The sequence below is a fragment of the Hetaerina americana genome, unplaced genomic scaffold, assembly GCF_022747635.1.
Source record: "Hetaerina americana unplaced genomic scaffold, ioHetAmer1.1.p SCAF_1, whole genome shotgun sequence".
NCBI classification, from domain to species: Eukaryota; Metazoa; Arthropoda; class Insecta; order Odonata; family Calopterygidae; genus Hetaerina; species Hetaerina americana.
In genome coordinates this window covers 26237275-26251216 of record NW_027286069.1, presented here as the reverse complement: position 1 = coordinate 26251216, position 13942 = coordinate 26237275, and the positions used below count along the sequence as shown (strand labels likewise).

General features: G+C 36.1%; 1 protein-coding gene across 3 annotated transcripts; it reads left to right on the top strand.

Moving 5' to 3' along the window:
- The first annotated feature begins 33 nt into the window (after positions 1-33).
- LOC139700782 (general transcription factor 3C polypeptide 6) lies at positions 34-12482 on the top strand. Of its 3 annotated transcripts, XR_011703891.1 has the most exons (4): positions 34-241; positions 396-588; positions 9104-9300; positions 10699-12482. XR_011703891.1 is itself a non-coding variant. In XM_071599214.1 (3 exons), exons 2-3 carry the CDS (start codon positions 436-438, stop codon positions 11149-11151), a joined length of 606 nt encoding a protein of 201 aa, XP_071455315.1. In that variant the 5' UTR covers positions 34-319; positions 396-435; the 3' UTR covers positions 11152-12481. The 3 variants fall into 3 exon arrangements, 2 of the variants coding, with proteins under 2 accessions (XP_071455315.1, XP_071455307.1); XM_071599214.1 differs by lacking the exon at positions 9104-9300 and having other exon boundaries at positions 34-319; positions 10699-12481; XM_071599206.1 differs by lacking the exon at positions 9104-9300 and having other exon boundaries at positions 10699-12480.
- The last annotated feature ends 1460 nt before the right edge of the window (positions 12483-13942 follow it).

The following is a 13942-nucleotide window of genomic DNA, read 5'->3' as shown; positions in this document are numbered from 1 at the left end:
CAACCCGCAACGTCGCTCCCGTGTTATTGTAGATGGCGTGCTGTGAGATCAGGGCTATCGTAGCGTATATTTCACATTGAAAGTTAGCTCGTTAATCCATTTGTGTACTGACAGTAACCTAATTTCATTCAGTTGGCAAATAAAACAGAGTGTTCAAAAGGGACAAGATGTATGCAATTGGTGTGATTAACTTTGCAATTAGTAATAACCTGAGCGAAGTCATTTGCTAGTGTAGAAATACGTGAGTGATATGTTTTCCCATTGACAGAATTTGCTTTATGAAGTTATGATCCGCATGCTCGTTTAGCCAGAGACTGTGGTATGAGTTTTACTGAAGTATTTTTTTCGATTTCATTTACCCGCATTTGTTAATATGATACATTTCTACATCGCAGGTGTAACCATAAGAACCAGTGTTGTCATGAGAGTGACATTATGTCAGGGGAAGATAAAATAGTTGAAGAAGAATACTTAGTGTATGCCGAGCTTTGTGACTGTACAGACCCCAACATTTTAAATAATGCAGACGCAAGTTTCAAGTCATTTGCATTTGATTCTGATCAACCATTATTGACAATCGGGGGACAGGTAATTTAGTTATTTTCGAGGTCTCGGAGGGATGACCATTTGTTAATATACATTATACTGTTTGGCCTTTCCAAGATTTTATTGAGCAACACAGGGGAATTATTGATTATTTTCTATGAAATATTTATTAGAATATGATCCCGATGAGGAGAGAATGTATTTCCTATTTATTTGATTATTAAATGGGTAGTATCAGTATTGTTGAAGCGAGGTTTAAGTGATATTACTGCTATATGTTAATACATTAGACAATCATGATACTGTGAGACTTAATCTCCCCTTTCTAGGCAAAGAAGAGAGTAAAATTAAAGTCTTTCAAATGGATGAAGCGTGATTAATATTTGCACTTTCTTACACATTTTATATTATAGTTAAAAATTTTCAAAATCCAAATAATACGGGGGAGGGATTTGGAGCATTTTGATTGGCAGTGGCATAGCGATTACTCAAATAGAGGGAATGACGATTGGCAATAGAATTTGGGGGAGGCTATGTTAGAAATGTTAACAGAATTGAAGAATGGCTTAACATGGTGGGGGTTGTCAGGATTTGTCTTGATAAGCATGGCTAAGAAATGTAGGAGTTTAGTTAGTTATGTAATTATTTTTACATATAATAATAATTAAAATTTGGTAATTGCTTTGTTGGGATATTTAAATTCTATTTATGTGAAATATCAATTGCTGCTAACATTTTATATTTTCTATAATGCTTAAAAAAGTGCTATTACTGAATAATTGCTTCTTGATTTTTCACATTTTTTATTTCATCCTCCTTGCAAATAAGTATGAAACATTCAGTTGACACTAAATAAAGATTTTTTTCGGCCAAATTTTGTTGACATAATCAATAATGTGGCAACCAAATTTAGTTTATCAAAATCAGGGCTGCCGCCGTTATAAGCAATAAAAATGTGCCAGATGTAATGAAAAATTTATATATATATATATATATATATATATATATCTATATATATATATACACACACACACACATTTTTTATTACTTCTGGCTCATTTTTATTGCTTATAATAGTGGCAGCCCTGATTATATGTGATTGATATATATATATATATATATATATATATATATATATATATATATATATATTTATATATATATATATATATATATATATTTTTTTTTTTTTTAAGTAATCTACCGGTTAAGGTAGGTTTTTGGACTGACACAACTACCAAACAAATATTTTATTACTCCTAACAAAACACAAAATCAATCATCCTACTCTATATCAGGTCCCTCTTCATCTCTGAGTACTTCCTTCCTCCCATCATCCCGTCCAACAACCCTATCCTGTTCCTTCCCTTTCCTCTTTTGCCCAACATTCTACCCTCTATCACAGTCTTCAACATCCCACTGCCGGTCAACACCCCCTTCATCCACTTTTCCTGCCTCCATAGGATTTCTTCCAACAAACCCCTCTCTTCGCCCACCATACCAAGTACTTCCTCATTTGTTTTCTTCTCTGTCCATTTCACCTTCTCCATTCTTCTCCACACCCACATTTCAAAAGCATCCAATCTACGTCTATCCTCCTGCTTCAATGACCACGTTTCCGCTCCGTACATAGCTACGCTCCATATCAAAGTTTTTACGAGTCTTTTCTTAACATCCTTACTCAAAGTCCCTGTCATCAACTCCCTCCTCCTTGTGAAAGCCTCTTTGCCTAGCGCAATTCTTCTCCTTACGTCCCTACTACTTTGACCGTGTTCGTCCAAAACACTACCGAGATACGTAAACTGTTCTACCTGCTCTAGCTTTTGCCCTCCTATTTTAATGTTAAGCTTGGCCTTTTTCTTTCTAGAAAATCGCATAACCTTTGTTTTATTAATATTGATTCTCATCCCATACCTGTCGCACTGAATTTCCAATTCACTAAGCAATGCTTGCAGCCCCTTGGCTGACTGACAAACTAAAGCTTGGTCATCAGCAAACCTAACTGATTTTACGAATTCCCCGCCCACTTTCATTCCTACCTCGAGTTCTTCCCATGCCTCTTTGATCATTTCTTCTGCGTACAGGTTGAACAGCAACGGTGATAATGGGCAACCCTGCCTTACACCCCTTCCTAACACTGCCCATCCTGACTCCCCGTTTCCCACCCTCACCTGAGCAGTCTGAGACATGTACAGGTTGCGGATTAGCCTCCTTTCCCTCCAATCTATTCCTATTTTCTGCAATATACTCATTAGTTTTTCCCAATTTACTCTATCAAACGCTTTTTCGAAATCTACGAAACAGGCAAATACCTCCTGGTTGTGTTCTATATTCCTCTCGATTAATAATCTCATTACTGCAATGGCATCACGCGTACCTCTCCCCTTCCTAAACCCAAACTGATCATCCCCTAAGTAATCATTTGCCCTACTCTCTATCCTTTTGTTTATGATCCTGAGAACAACCTTAGCTGCGTGGGATATCAAACTAATTGTCCTATAGTCCTCACATGACGTGGCCTTTACCTTTTTCGGAATAGGAACTAAAACTGATCTCACAAAGTCTTCCGGCCAGATTCCCTCCTCATAAATACTACGGATCAGCCCATATAGCCTCTTCCTCCCACATTTTCCCAAGCATTTCAAAAGTTCCACGGGAATGTTATCTACCCCCACGGCCTTATTTAGTTTCATCTCCCTTAATGCCCTTTCTATCTCATTGTCTAGTATGCCTGGACCTAAGCTATCTTCCTCTACGTCATGTTCCTTTTCAATGTCTAACTTTGTTGGTCTAAGCTCTTTACTATACAGGTCTTCTACATATTCCTTCCATCTCTCTTGGATCTTTCCTGCGTCAACTATTACCTTACCGGCCTTATCTCTAACTGCTATCGTTGATCTCCCTTTCCTACTTCCCGATAAAGATTTAACTATGCTGTAAAGCGCACCGATTTCCCCCTTCCTCTGCAGACTTTCCATATTCTCGCACTGCGTCTTCCACCATGCTTCCTTTGCTTTATTTGTTGCCCGCCTCAATTTATTGTTCAATTCTTTGTACTTCATTTTGCCTAATTCTGTATTTATATTCTTCCATTTTCGCCGCTCATCCATTTTTGTAATCATCTCATCCGTGATCCATGGTTTACGAGTCCTTTTAGCGTTAACGGTTCCAATAGTGTCTTTTGCCGCTTTAGACAACCCTTTTTTGATACATTCCCATTTTTCTTCAATAGTACTTAGCTCTTTACCGTCCTCCATGATTTTCTCTACCGCCTGTTTGTATTCCTTTCTTTTCAACCCATTTAATGCTTCTACATTCCATTTTCTAACTCGCCGCCCCTGCCTTATCTTTTTAAAACGTACGCTACATTTCATAACAACTAAATTGTGGTCTGAGTCCGCATCCGCTCCCGGGAAGCTGTGGGAATTTATCACACTGTTCCTAAACCTGTGTCTAACCAGGATATAATCTAGCTGATATCTTCCCGAGTCACCTGGCATTTTCCATGTATACCTGCGTCTTTTGTGGTGTCTGAACCAAGTGTTGGTGATAACTAACCCCTGTCTCCTGCAGAACTCAACTGCTTTCTCCCCGCGGTCATTCCTCGTGCCTAAACCGTAGTCCCCCACCTCATCACCATCTCTTCCTTCGCCTACTGTCGCATTCCAATCCCCCATCACTATCAAATGTTTCCCTGCAGGAACACATGCAATCATGTCCTCTAACTGATCGTATATCCTATCGACCTCTTCTTCCTTATGGTTGCTCGGTGGCATGTATACCTGGATAATAACTAAGTTCGTCGGTTCTGCTTTTATCTCCACTAGTAGTATTCTATCCGTTACCTGCTCTATGTTGACTACGCTTCTTCCTACCTCTTCATTTAATACTATGGCGACCCCTCGTTGGCTCTCGTCCCCACCGCTGTATATTATTCTATACTTATCACTCCAGTAATCCCCGCTATCTTTCCATCTCACCTCGCATAGACCTAAAATATCTATATTTCCCCTTTCCATCTCTCGCTTAACATTCTCCAATTTCCCCGTCCTCATCATTGTCCTAACATTCCACGTTCCTATTCTAACTAATTTGGTCTTCTTCTCCTGCGTCTTCTGTCCTGCTGCTGCTGGTTTTCCCTTGCAAGGGTTTCGTGGGATGACGACCGCGGAAGCCTTGCCTCCCCCGCTGCCGGGCACGACACACGGCCGATTGGGCCGAGCCCCGTGGTTGCCAGGACTCAAAATATCTCTATTGTCCATCACATTGTTCTTGGGAATGATAATTGAGGTGGTTTCCCGTTGCCTTCCTCAATAGTGTTTTTAACGTGACACCATCACTTACTGGCCGCCCCACTGGGGTCAGACGCCATTGCAGCCGCCTCACTGAGGAACAGACGCTGCGTGGACTACCTTTCGTCTGGCTCCTAACCTTCGACCTATCTGGCATGGGTGACCCTACCAGGAGCAATTTTTATTACTCCCGCCAGTACAGCTCTAGGGGTCATCGGAACGCACAAGCCCTTCCACCACGTCAAGGTTGTAGTCCGGGGAGGGATATATATATATATATTATATGAATATATACAAATATATATCTATATAAAAATACACACATATATATATGTGTGTATATATATATATATATATATATATATATATATATATATATATATATATATATTTGTGTGTGTGTGTGTGTGTATTTTTATATACATATATATTTGTATATATACATGTAAATATATATATACTCACTTTTTTGTATGGATGATATTAATGTCATAATATCATTTGTTATTTCATGCAGTTTCCCTTGAATATACATTAACGTCATACAGATTTCGATATTCACTTACGAAGAAATCAACTTTCACTTTATGATACAAGCAATACTCACACAAAAACTTTCATACAAATATACAACCCCTTTTCAAACTTGAAATAATTGTCTAACAACCATTATATAACTTTGAATACTCAATACTTGGAATCATTTTTTAGCTTGAGCCCAGTAGAAAAGAAAAATTAATTCGCTGCTTTTTCCTTTGGTTGTATTTATTTCAGAAATAAATGAACCCCTTAAATTTAACGAATTTTTTTTAAACAGCTGACTACACCATTTAGCTTTGGAAAAAATGTCCCAAATCATATGGACTCATTAAGTGTATCATTATTAATCAGAAGTAAAATCATTATTTTTAAAATGATATCCACTTGCAGTTGTACATTAGTTGAAAGCATGCTACTCAGATGAATTTCTTCAGGGAAACCTATTATTTGGAGCTTGAAATAAAGTAAATAAATTGAGTTATTATGGTCCATTTGAACTGCAATGAAATTAAGTGTGAACATTAATTACTACGAAGTATACCTATTGCTGGTGGTGATATTTTTGAGTCTAAATACTCGCTTTTATGACTTCTATGAAACTAGAAGTTTCATAATGTAGACACATTGGGACTTGCATAGAGTCACAGGATCCTTATTGACTATGTGAGTCTCCATGGTGGTACTAATATTTTGGGCAAAAATGGAGGCTTTTAATCATGGAAATGAAGTACTGTATTTTCCCATCAATAAAGTGCACCCAGAACTTTGTAGTTATCATGAACTTGTATAGATACCGCATGCCAAAGGCTTCATAGTTATCTTGAAAGTGTATAGATGTCACGCATCTGTATATACATACATACATATACACACACACACACACATATATATATATATATATATATATATATATAATGTATAACACTTAGCACTAGTGGACACAGACAAAAACACAGAAACACACAAAAAAAGAGACTCACTATTTTTCGAATTTTCGGTGGTCGTTGCCACCTTTATCAAGGAGGAGAGGGACAGAACTGAAGGGAATACGAGGGCTGGAGCGATGGATGGAAGGGGAAGGTGGGGAGGGAATTCCGAAGGGACGGGTTTGGAGGGGGTTCTACATTTTCCCCACCCTTCTAACGCTGCCCCTCCAAACCCGTCCCTTCGGAATTCCCTCCCCACCTTCCCCTTCCATCCATCGCTCCAGCCCTCGTATTCCCTTCAGTTCTGTCCCTCTCCTCCTTGATAAAGGTGGCAACGACCACCGAAAATTCGAAAAATAGTGAGTCTCTTTTTTTGTGTGTTTCTGTGTTTTTGTCTGTGTCCACTAGTGCTAAGTGTTATACATTATTATTCACGTCCGTGAGTCTTTCAAAAAGTGTTATATATATATATATATATATATATATATATATATTCCGAAAAAGGTAAAGGCCACGTCATGTGATGACTATAGGACAATTAGTTAGATATCCCATGCAGCTAAAGTTGTTCTCAGGATCATAAACAAAAGGATAGAGAGTAGGGCAAATGATTACTTAGGGGATGATCAGTTTGGGTTTAGGAAGGGGAAAGGTACGCGTGATGCCATTGCAGTAATGAGATTATTAATCGAGAGGAATATAGAATACAACCAGGAGGTATTTGGGTGTTTCGTAGATTTCGAAAAAGCATTTGATAGAGTGAATTGGGAAAAACTAATGAGTATATTGCAGAAAATAGGAATAGATTGGAGGGAAAGGAGGCTAATCCGCAACCTGTACATGTCTTAGACTGCTCAGATGCAAGTGGGGAACGGGGAGTCCTGTTGGGCAGTGATAGGAAGATGTGTAAGGCAGGGTTGCCCATTATCACCGTTGCTGTTCAACCTGTATGCAGAGGAAATGATTAAAGAGGCATGGGAAGAACTGGAGGTAGGAATGAAAGTGGGCGGGGAATTCGTAAAATCAGTTAGGTTTGCTGATGACCAAGCTTTAGTTTGTCAGTCAGCCAAGGGGCTGCAAGCATTGCTGAGTGAATTGTAAATTCAGTGCGACAGGTATGGGATGAGAATCAATATTAATAAAACAAAGGTTATGCGATTTTCTAGAAAGAAAAAGGCCAAGCTTAACATTAAAATAGGAGGGCAAAAACTAGAGCAGGTAGAACAGTTTACGTATCTCGGTAGTGTTTTGGACCAACACGGTCAAAGGAGTAGGGACGTAAGGAGAAGAATTGCACTAGGCAAAGAGGCTTTCACAAGGAGGAGGGAGTTGATGACAGGGACTTTGAGTAAGGATGTTAAGAAAAGACTCGTAAAAACTTTGATATGGAGCGTAGCTATGTACGGTGCGGACACGTGGTCATTGAAGCAGGAGGATAGACGTAGACTGGAGGCTTTTGAAATGTGGGTGTGGAGAAGAATGGAGAAGGGATGTTGAAGACTGTGATAGAGGGTAGAATGTTGGGCAAAAGAGGAAAGGGAAGGAACAGGATAGGGATGTTGGACGGGATGAAGGGAGGAAGAAAGTACTCAGAGATGAAGAGGGACCTGATATAGAGTAGGATGATGGATTTTGTGCTTTGTTAGGAGTAATAAAATATTTGTTTGGTAGTTGTGTCCATCCAAAAACCTATCTTAACCGGTAGATTACCTTAAAAAATAAAATATATATATATACACACACATATGTTCATATATATATATATATATATATATATATATATATATATATATATATATATATATATATATATATATATATATATATATATATATATATATATATATATATATATAATATATATATATATATATATATATATATATATATATATATATATATATATATATATATATATATATATATATATATATAATATTTATTTATAATATATAAAAATATATGTGCGGGTAAATGTTATCTATAGTGTGTGTGTAAAAATACATCTATGTTTGGATTTTTCAATTTCCCTAACATAACGTGCATCATCATTTTTTCGATCATCTGAACATTTTTGTATAGATTACACACGTGTTGTTGATGGAAAAATATGGTAAATTCTTGATGTTCAAAGAAGTGGAATCCTAATGGGGAAATATAATATATGTCCACCTATTCACTATATTATTTTTATAACATTTTTATATAGGAAGACCAATTAGTAAACAAGAATTACCGTAATTTGGTTATTTGTTTGGTGGCATATTTAGAGTATGTAATTTATTTATGGAAGGTAGATAACCAGTAGTTTCCACAAGTACTGATTCAAAATAGTTGTGCTTTATAGTCACTAAACTGTGGGAACCTAACCAAAAGGACCATTCATTCTTAATTTTTGTTCAGCAGGAACCACTTATCATTATTAAAGTAATAATTTGCAGTGGTTAAATACTTATTTTTTCGGCTGTTGTTTCTTAATTTTCAAATAGCTAATATCCCTTAATAATTTAGAAGAATCAATTCTTTGTTCTTTCTTTGAACATTGCAATGGTTGCACCTCCATTTCCAAGTTACCGCACTAGGGACTTTTATCTAGATATTCACTTGACCGAAAAAAATTTACTTTTAAGCTGGCCTGCTTACAATGTTGTGTGTTGTTCACATTTTTTTCTGGATATTCCTCTAAGTAAAAATGTAATTGCAAGACTGATTAAAGTCTTGACATAGAGCTTAGGTTTCCATGGCTTAGAAAATTTGTCATCGAAGCTGAAGGATGAGTACAGATTATACATTTTTCAGATGTGAATGAGGAAGAATTGAAAAAATAAAATGGCAATGGACAGAAAGTAGAAGAACAAATGATGAAGTTTGGTGCATGGTGGGGGTACACGATACCACTATTGGGAGATATTCCAAGAAGGCAGGACAAGTGGATACTGAGTGGTAATGTGATGCTGAAGACAGTGATGTTAAGGGAAGAATACTGGGATAGCAAGGTAGAGGGAGGAAACGAATAGGAATTTTGAATAGAATTAAGGGAAATAGAAAGCATGTAGAGCTAAAAAATGTGTTATGGTAGTTTGATAAAGGAAGGTGGAAGAATTAGAAATTTGGATGGAATTGAAGGATTAGGTATTTCGAACAAATAAATGATTAGTTGTTATGTGGAATATGGGGTTTAAGGATATTTTGCGTCAGCTAGGACTTAGGTCTACGTTAGCGTGTGTATTGCCAAGGCCCATCAAAAACCTACTCTAACTCAGTAGACTACTGCTAACTAATACTTTTTTAAACATGTTGCATTAATTTTGTCCAATAAATCTTGGAAAAAAGTCTGATTGTGAAATATAATAATTGTTTTAACCTTGATTTTAGTACTTGTCTTTTCAAATTCTGGTCTGGTCAAAAACCATTGTCACATTTGACCAGAATATGAGAAGAACAATTCCCTTACTTTAGTAGACCTGAAATGCTACTAAAGGGTTGGTATTTTGGTGATTGTGGAGTTTTTTGTGAAATGGATAGCAGCAGCAAAAAGCCTTCGTAATGTACGAAACTAACTTTGCTTTTCAATGCCTCTACACATTTTTTAAAATAATAAACTTTTGCGAATCATGGAATTAGACAATGGCTTTGAATTTCACTGTGAAAATTTCATGTATTTAATTGCTTGGAAAATCCTATGCCATTGTTGGAGATTACTCTTATTTTCAAATTACGTGTTGTTTTGAATTAACCCTTATCAAAATAATGTTTTTTTCTTTAATTTAGAACATGGAATAGAATACATGTAAGCGATTCCTATAAATTTTCAGAGAAAGACAAGGAAGTCTGTGTGGTGAATATTTTATTTTGTTGGACATTTTTCACACTTGTGAAGTTTCTCATGTACCTAATACAAAAACTACTTTGTTTTTGTGAGGAATTAATAGATTTTAATTTTTCAGCAAGGACATGATATGCATTAAAATTCAAGTTATTCATTGGTACATCACATTTAGTGATGAATTAAGCAGGCCTGAGATATTTAATATTTTTTTGTTTTAAAACCTATGGGCATGTATCTCTGCTCTTGGTTCCATTCTTAAATGTTTCATCATGTTTTTAACTATGCATAATAATCTTCCTTTTAAATGGCGAGAGCAATCTTAAAACAAATTTAATGGGTTAATAATACTGTTGAATTATTTTCAATCTCCTGATCCATGTTCAAAATAGTGCATGCTGCTATTTAATTTATAATAATTTATTATCCACCGGATTTTAGGGACATTCTTGTAAACTTGTAGTTATATTTTTTTATTCATGTGATAAATTCATCTGTTAATATTATTTTTAATCTTGACCTAAAAATTTGGGCAACTTTTTAAAGTTTATATGTGTATATTTTTAAGGCCTTTGTAGGAAGATATAAGGATACAGTTGGAACTGCGGTATTTTTTGAAGAAATCCCTCCCGGAACTAGGGAAGAAATTGGAATTGGGAAGGAGCCATCTGATCCCCTCTTTGTGAATTCTCCCTCAAAAAAGCTACAGTATGTTTGTCATACCCGGAAAAGTCTTGAGATGTCCCGGGTTCTATTGGTAAAGAAAACGCAACCAGTTCAGAAGTCAGGGAATGTGGTGCAAAATGAAGAATGTGCAGGCCCGAGTCAAGTGGCCTCGAGTAGTAACCAAAAAATCAGTGGAAATGTGAAAAATGCTGATGCTATGGATGAATCACATAATCTTTCTGTGGACTGTGCTAAGATTGCGCTGCAGGATGAGGCTTTGGCCTCTCCCATGGAAGAAAGCCAAATAATTGAAAACATTGAAAAATTGAAAATAATGCATCAATCAGATGAATAATGTCATTTTGAATATGGTTTGGTTGATTTGAGACCAGCTGGTTACCTGTAAAATTGTTAACACTTATAAATATACCTGATAGTTTGAAAAATATTATTTGCTGGTAGTCCAAGCTCACCCTCATCCTGCTAATAATCACATCTTTTAAAAAGACTACCCATTGGCAATTTGAAAGCAATTTTACATTGCTTTCAAATTGCAAATGTATTTTTGTTCAGTTTTATGGGTCAATTTTCCATGAGATCCTGCAGAGGTTTCCCCAAGAAAATTAACAGATGACATTGTGGAAAACCACTTTAAATGCCAATGAGTGTACTGTTTCAAGTTAACTTATTGGATTTTATTGAAATGTTATTTTTACCTGCCTGAAACCTACATTGTCAATTCACGTAGATATGGGAGACCATTCCATTACAACAAAAAACAAAGATACTTGGATTTTTTCTCATGGTTAAGTTTAGTTATAACTAGTTTCACTGTACTTTACACAGGTAATGCTTTCATGTCACAATTCAAATTTTATTCCGTGTATTGTAAATAGGAGGTGGGGGCATCTTTCCTTCACCCCTTCTAAGCATGGGCATCCTGATTCTTAGTGGAAACAAAATGTCAGTTGTAGCAAAACTTTCAAATACACCTTACCCTTCCCCCTCCCCTTTTCTTCCCCCATGGTAATACAAAATTTCGGAAGCCTGGATTGACTCCATGGGGCATTTTCCCTCACATGGTGTGTAAACATGGGACAAATGACACCATAAGGTTTCCCTGGAGGAGCAAGGGATGAATCCTAAAAGATTCTGCCTACACTTATTGGACCATTCATTCTCTTTTGTATATTTCCTTCCCCTCCCATAACAAATGCTTTCACCCCTACCTTGGGGTTTCTCCAGTCCTTCATGGCATAAATTTTTCCCGCTGGGATTTCTCCCACACCCCTACACAGCCTGTCTCGATTAGTCCTTTTCTGTTCCCCACTCTCCTAAATTCAATATATTTACTTGAAATTGTAACATAAGTGTTTCAATTGAAAGTGATGCAGTACATCAAAACTAGTGATTAAACTTAAAGCAAGTCGATAACTGCAAGTGTGTTTGTGTCTGTTGTTGTAATATGACTTTATTTTTTATAAATACTCTCTCCTAAAATGTTACAAATATGCACATGTAAGATTAAAGTTTTTATATGGCTGTGATATTGCTGATTTTTAATTGCATGATGAAATATGAAGTACTCTGCAATAGTATTAAGCACACCAATATGCATTTCAGTCTCACAGTCCTTTATGAAAACCTCTGATTAATAGCTTGTGATAAGATGATGACCTAGTTTTTGTGAGTTCATTAAAAATTATGTATTTCACTTATCAGCATGCTCAAGAATGAAATATTCTCTTCTTTTCAATGAAAGTGAATTATGTGATATGCTTTGTGTAAAATTAGAAGTCTTATGAAAACATTGGGCACCATTTTGAATGATAATTGCACCCATATAACTCAATTGCTCCGACAAAATACTTAAAAAAAAATCAATGGCTATATGAAAATACCACGCACACCGCTTCTATAGAGAATTGTCTTATTAGTTCTTTGCTCATTATACTCCCAAGATTTTGTCTAAGTATTATATTTATGAGAAAAATCAGTTACAAATTTCCTATCATTAGTATCTTATCAATTTGTATGGTCAGAATTTACAACACTGGCCAAGTTTTTGTCAGTTTGTGAAAAGCTTGTCTAAATGATTATTATTATAATTATTACTTTTTATTTGCCCAAAGATCACAATACAAAAATTCCAGGTGGGTGGTGTATGTACTTGATATAAGGCATGTCAAAAAGGAGCAAAGACATTGTCTCAATTAAAATATAAGGAAAAAAAGTGCTCACAGTTACATAATATTTGGCACAAACCCATGAACATTGGCTGTAACATGCACATGTACAATTCATGTATGTACTTTCTACTGAAGTTGATGGGAAGGTGATCCCACAGGTACAAAAGACCAAATTTTTGGGTTTCCACATCAATTCTCTTGGGATGAACACTTAAGTATTTTAACTAGTAAGTTAAGCTTGGCCTCCTTTTTAATGAGGTCCATTAGATCCACTGTTTCAGTAGCTGTTCTCTGTGCACTATACTAAGGAAAATTTTACTCTCACATACCCTATAGTATCCTTTACTGGGGTTCATCATGTAAGGCCTTGGACATTTTCAGGGTCCAAGAAAGAGCCATTCGGCTTATGAGTTTTACAAAACACAATGCTCCTTGCTGTCCTCTGTTTAAAAAAATGGATGTTGCCAGTGCCATGTATTTATATTGTTCCTATAGTAGTTCACACAAAAATTAATCTGAGTATGTGAAAAATTGCGATATCCATAAATATTCTACTAGGCAGAATGAGAAGCTGCACGTGGCACAAAAAATGCAGGTGCTGGCCCAAATTTTATGGCCCTTCAACTTAATAATAAACTCCCAGCTGAGATTAAGGCCCAAAAAGGTGTGGTTGCATTTAAAATAAATCTACTTAGGTTCTTAAAATTAAAAATGTTTTATTCAATTGCTGAATTTCTTGATAATGCCTGACATGTGTCATGTATCCATGTATGTATTTTGTTACTTTCCCCTGACGCGTCTTGTTCTTTCTTGTTCCTTGTTTATTCTTGTTCCATATGAATGTATATCACTTTTGATGTGGAACAAATGAAGATTGTGCTTTATTTGTGGATCTATACCATAAATCGACACACATTTAATTATCCCAGTAATGGGCTGCATCATTGTTATACGGCA

Coding starts and splice junctions, on each gene's coding strand:
- LOC139700782 (XM_071599214.1), top strand. CDS start 436: ATGTCAGGGGAAGATAAAATAGTTGAAGAAGAATACTTAGTGTATGCC. Junction 589..10,698: donor TATTGACAATCGGGGGACAG/GTAATTTAGTTA, acceptor TATATTTTTAAG/GCCTTTGTAGGAAGATATAA.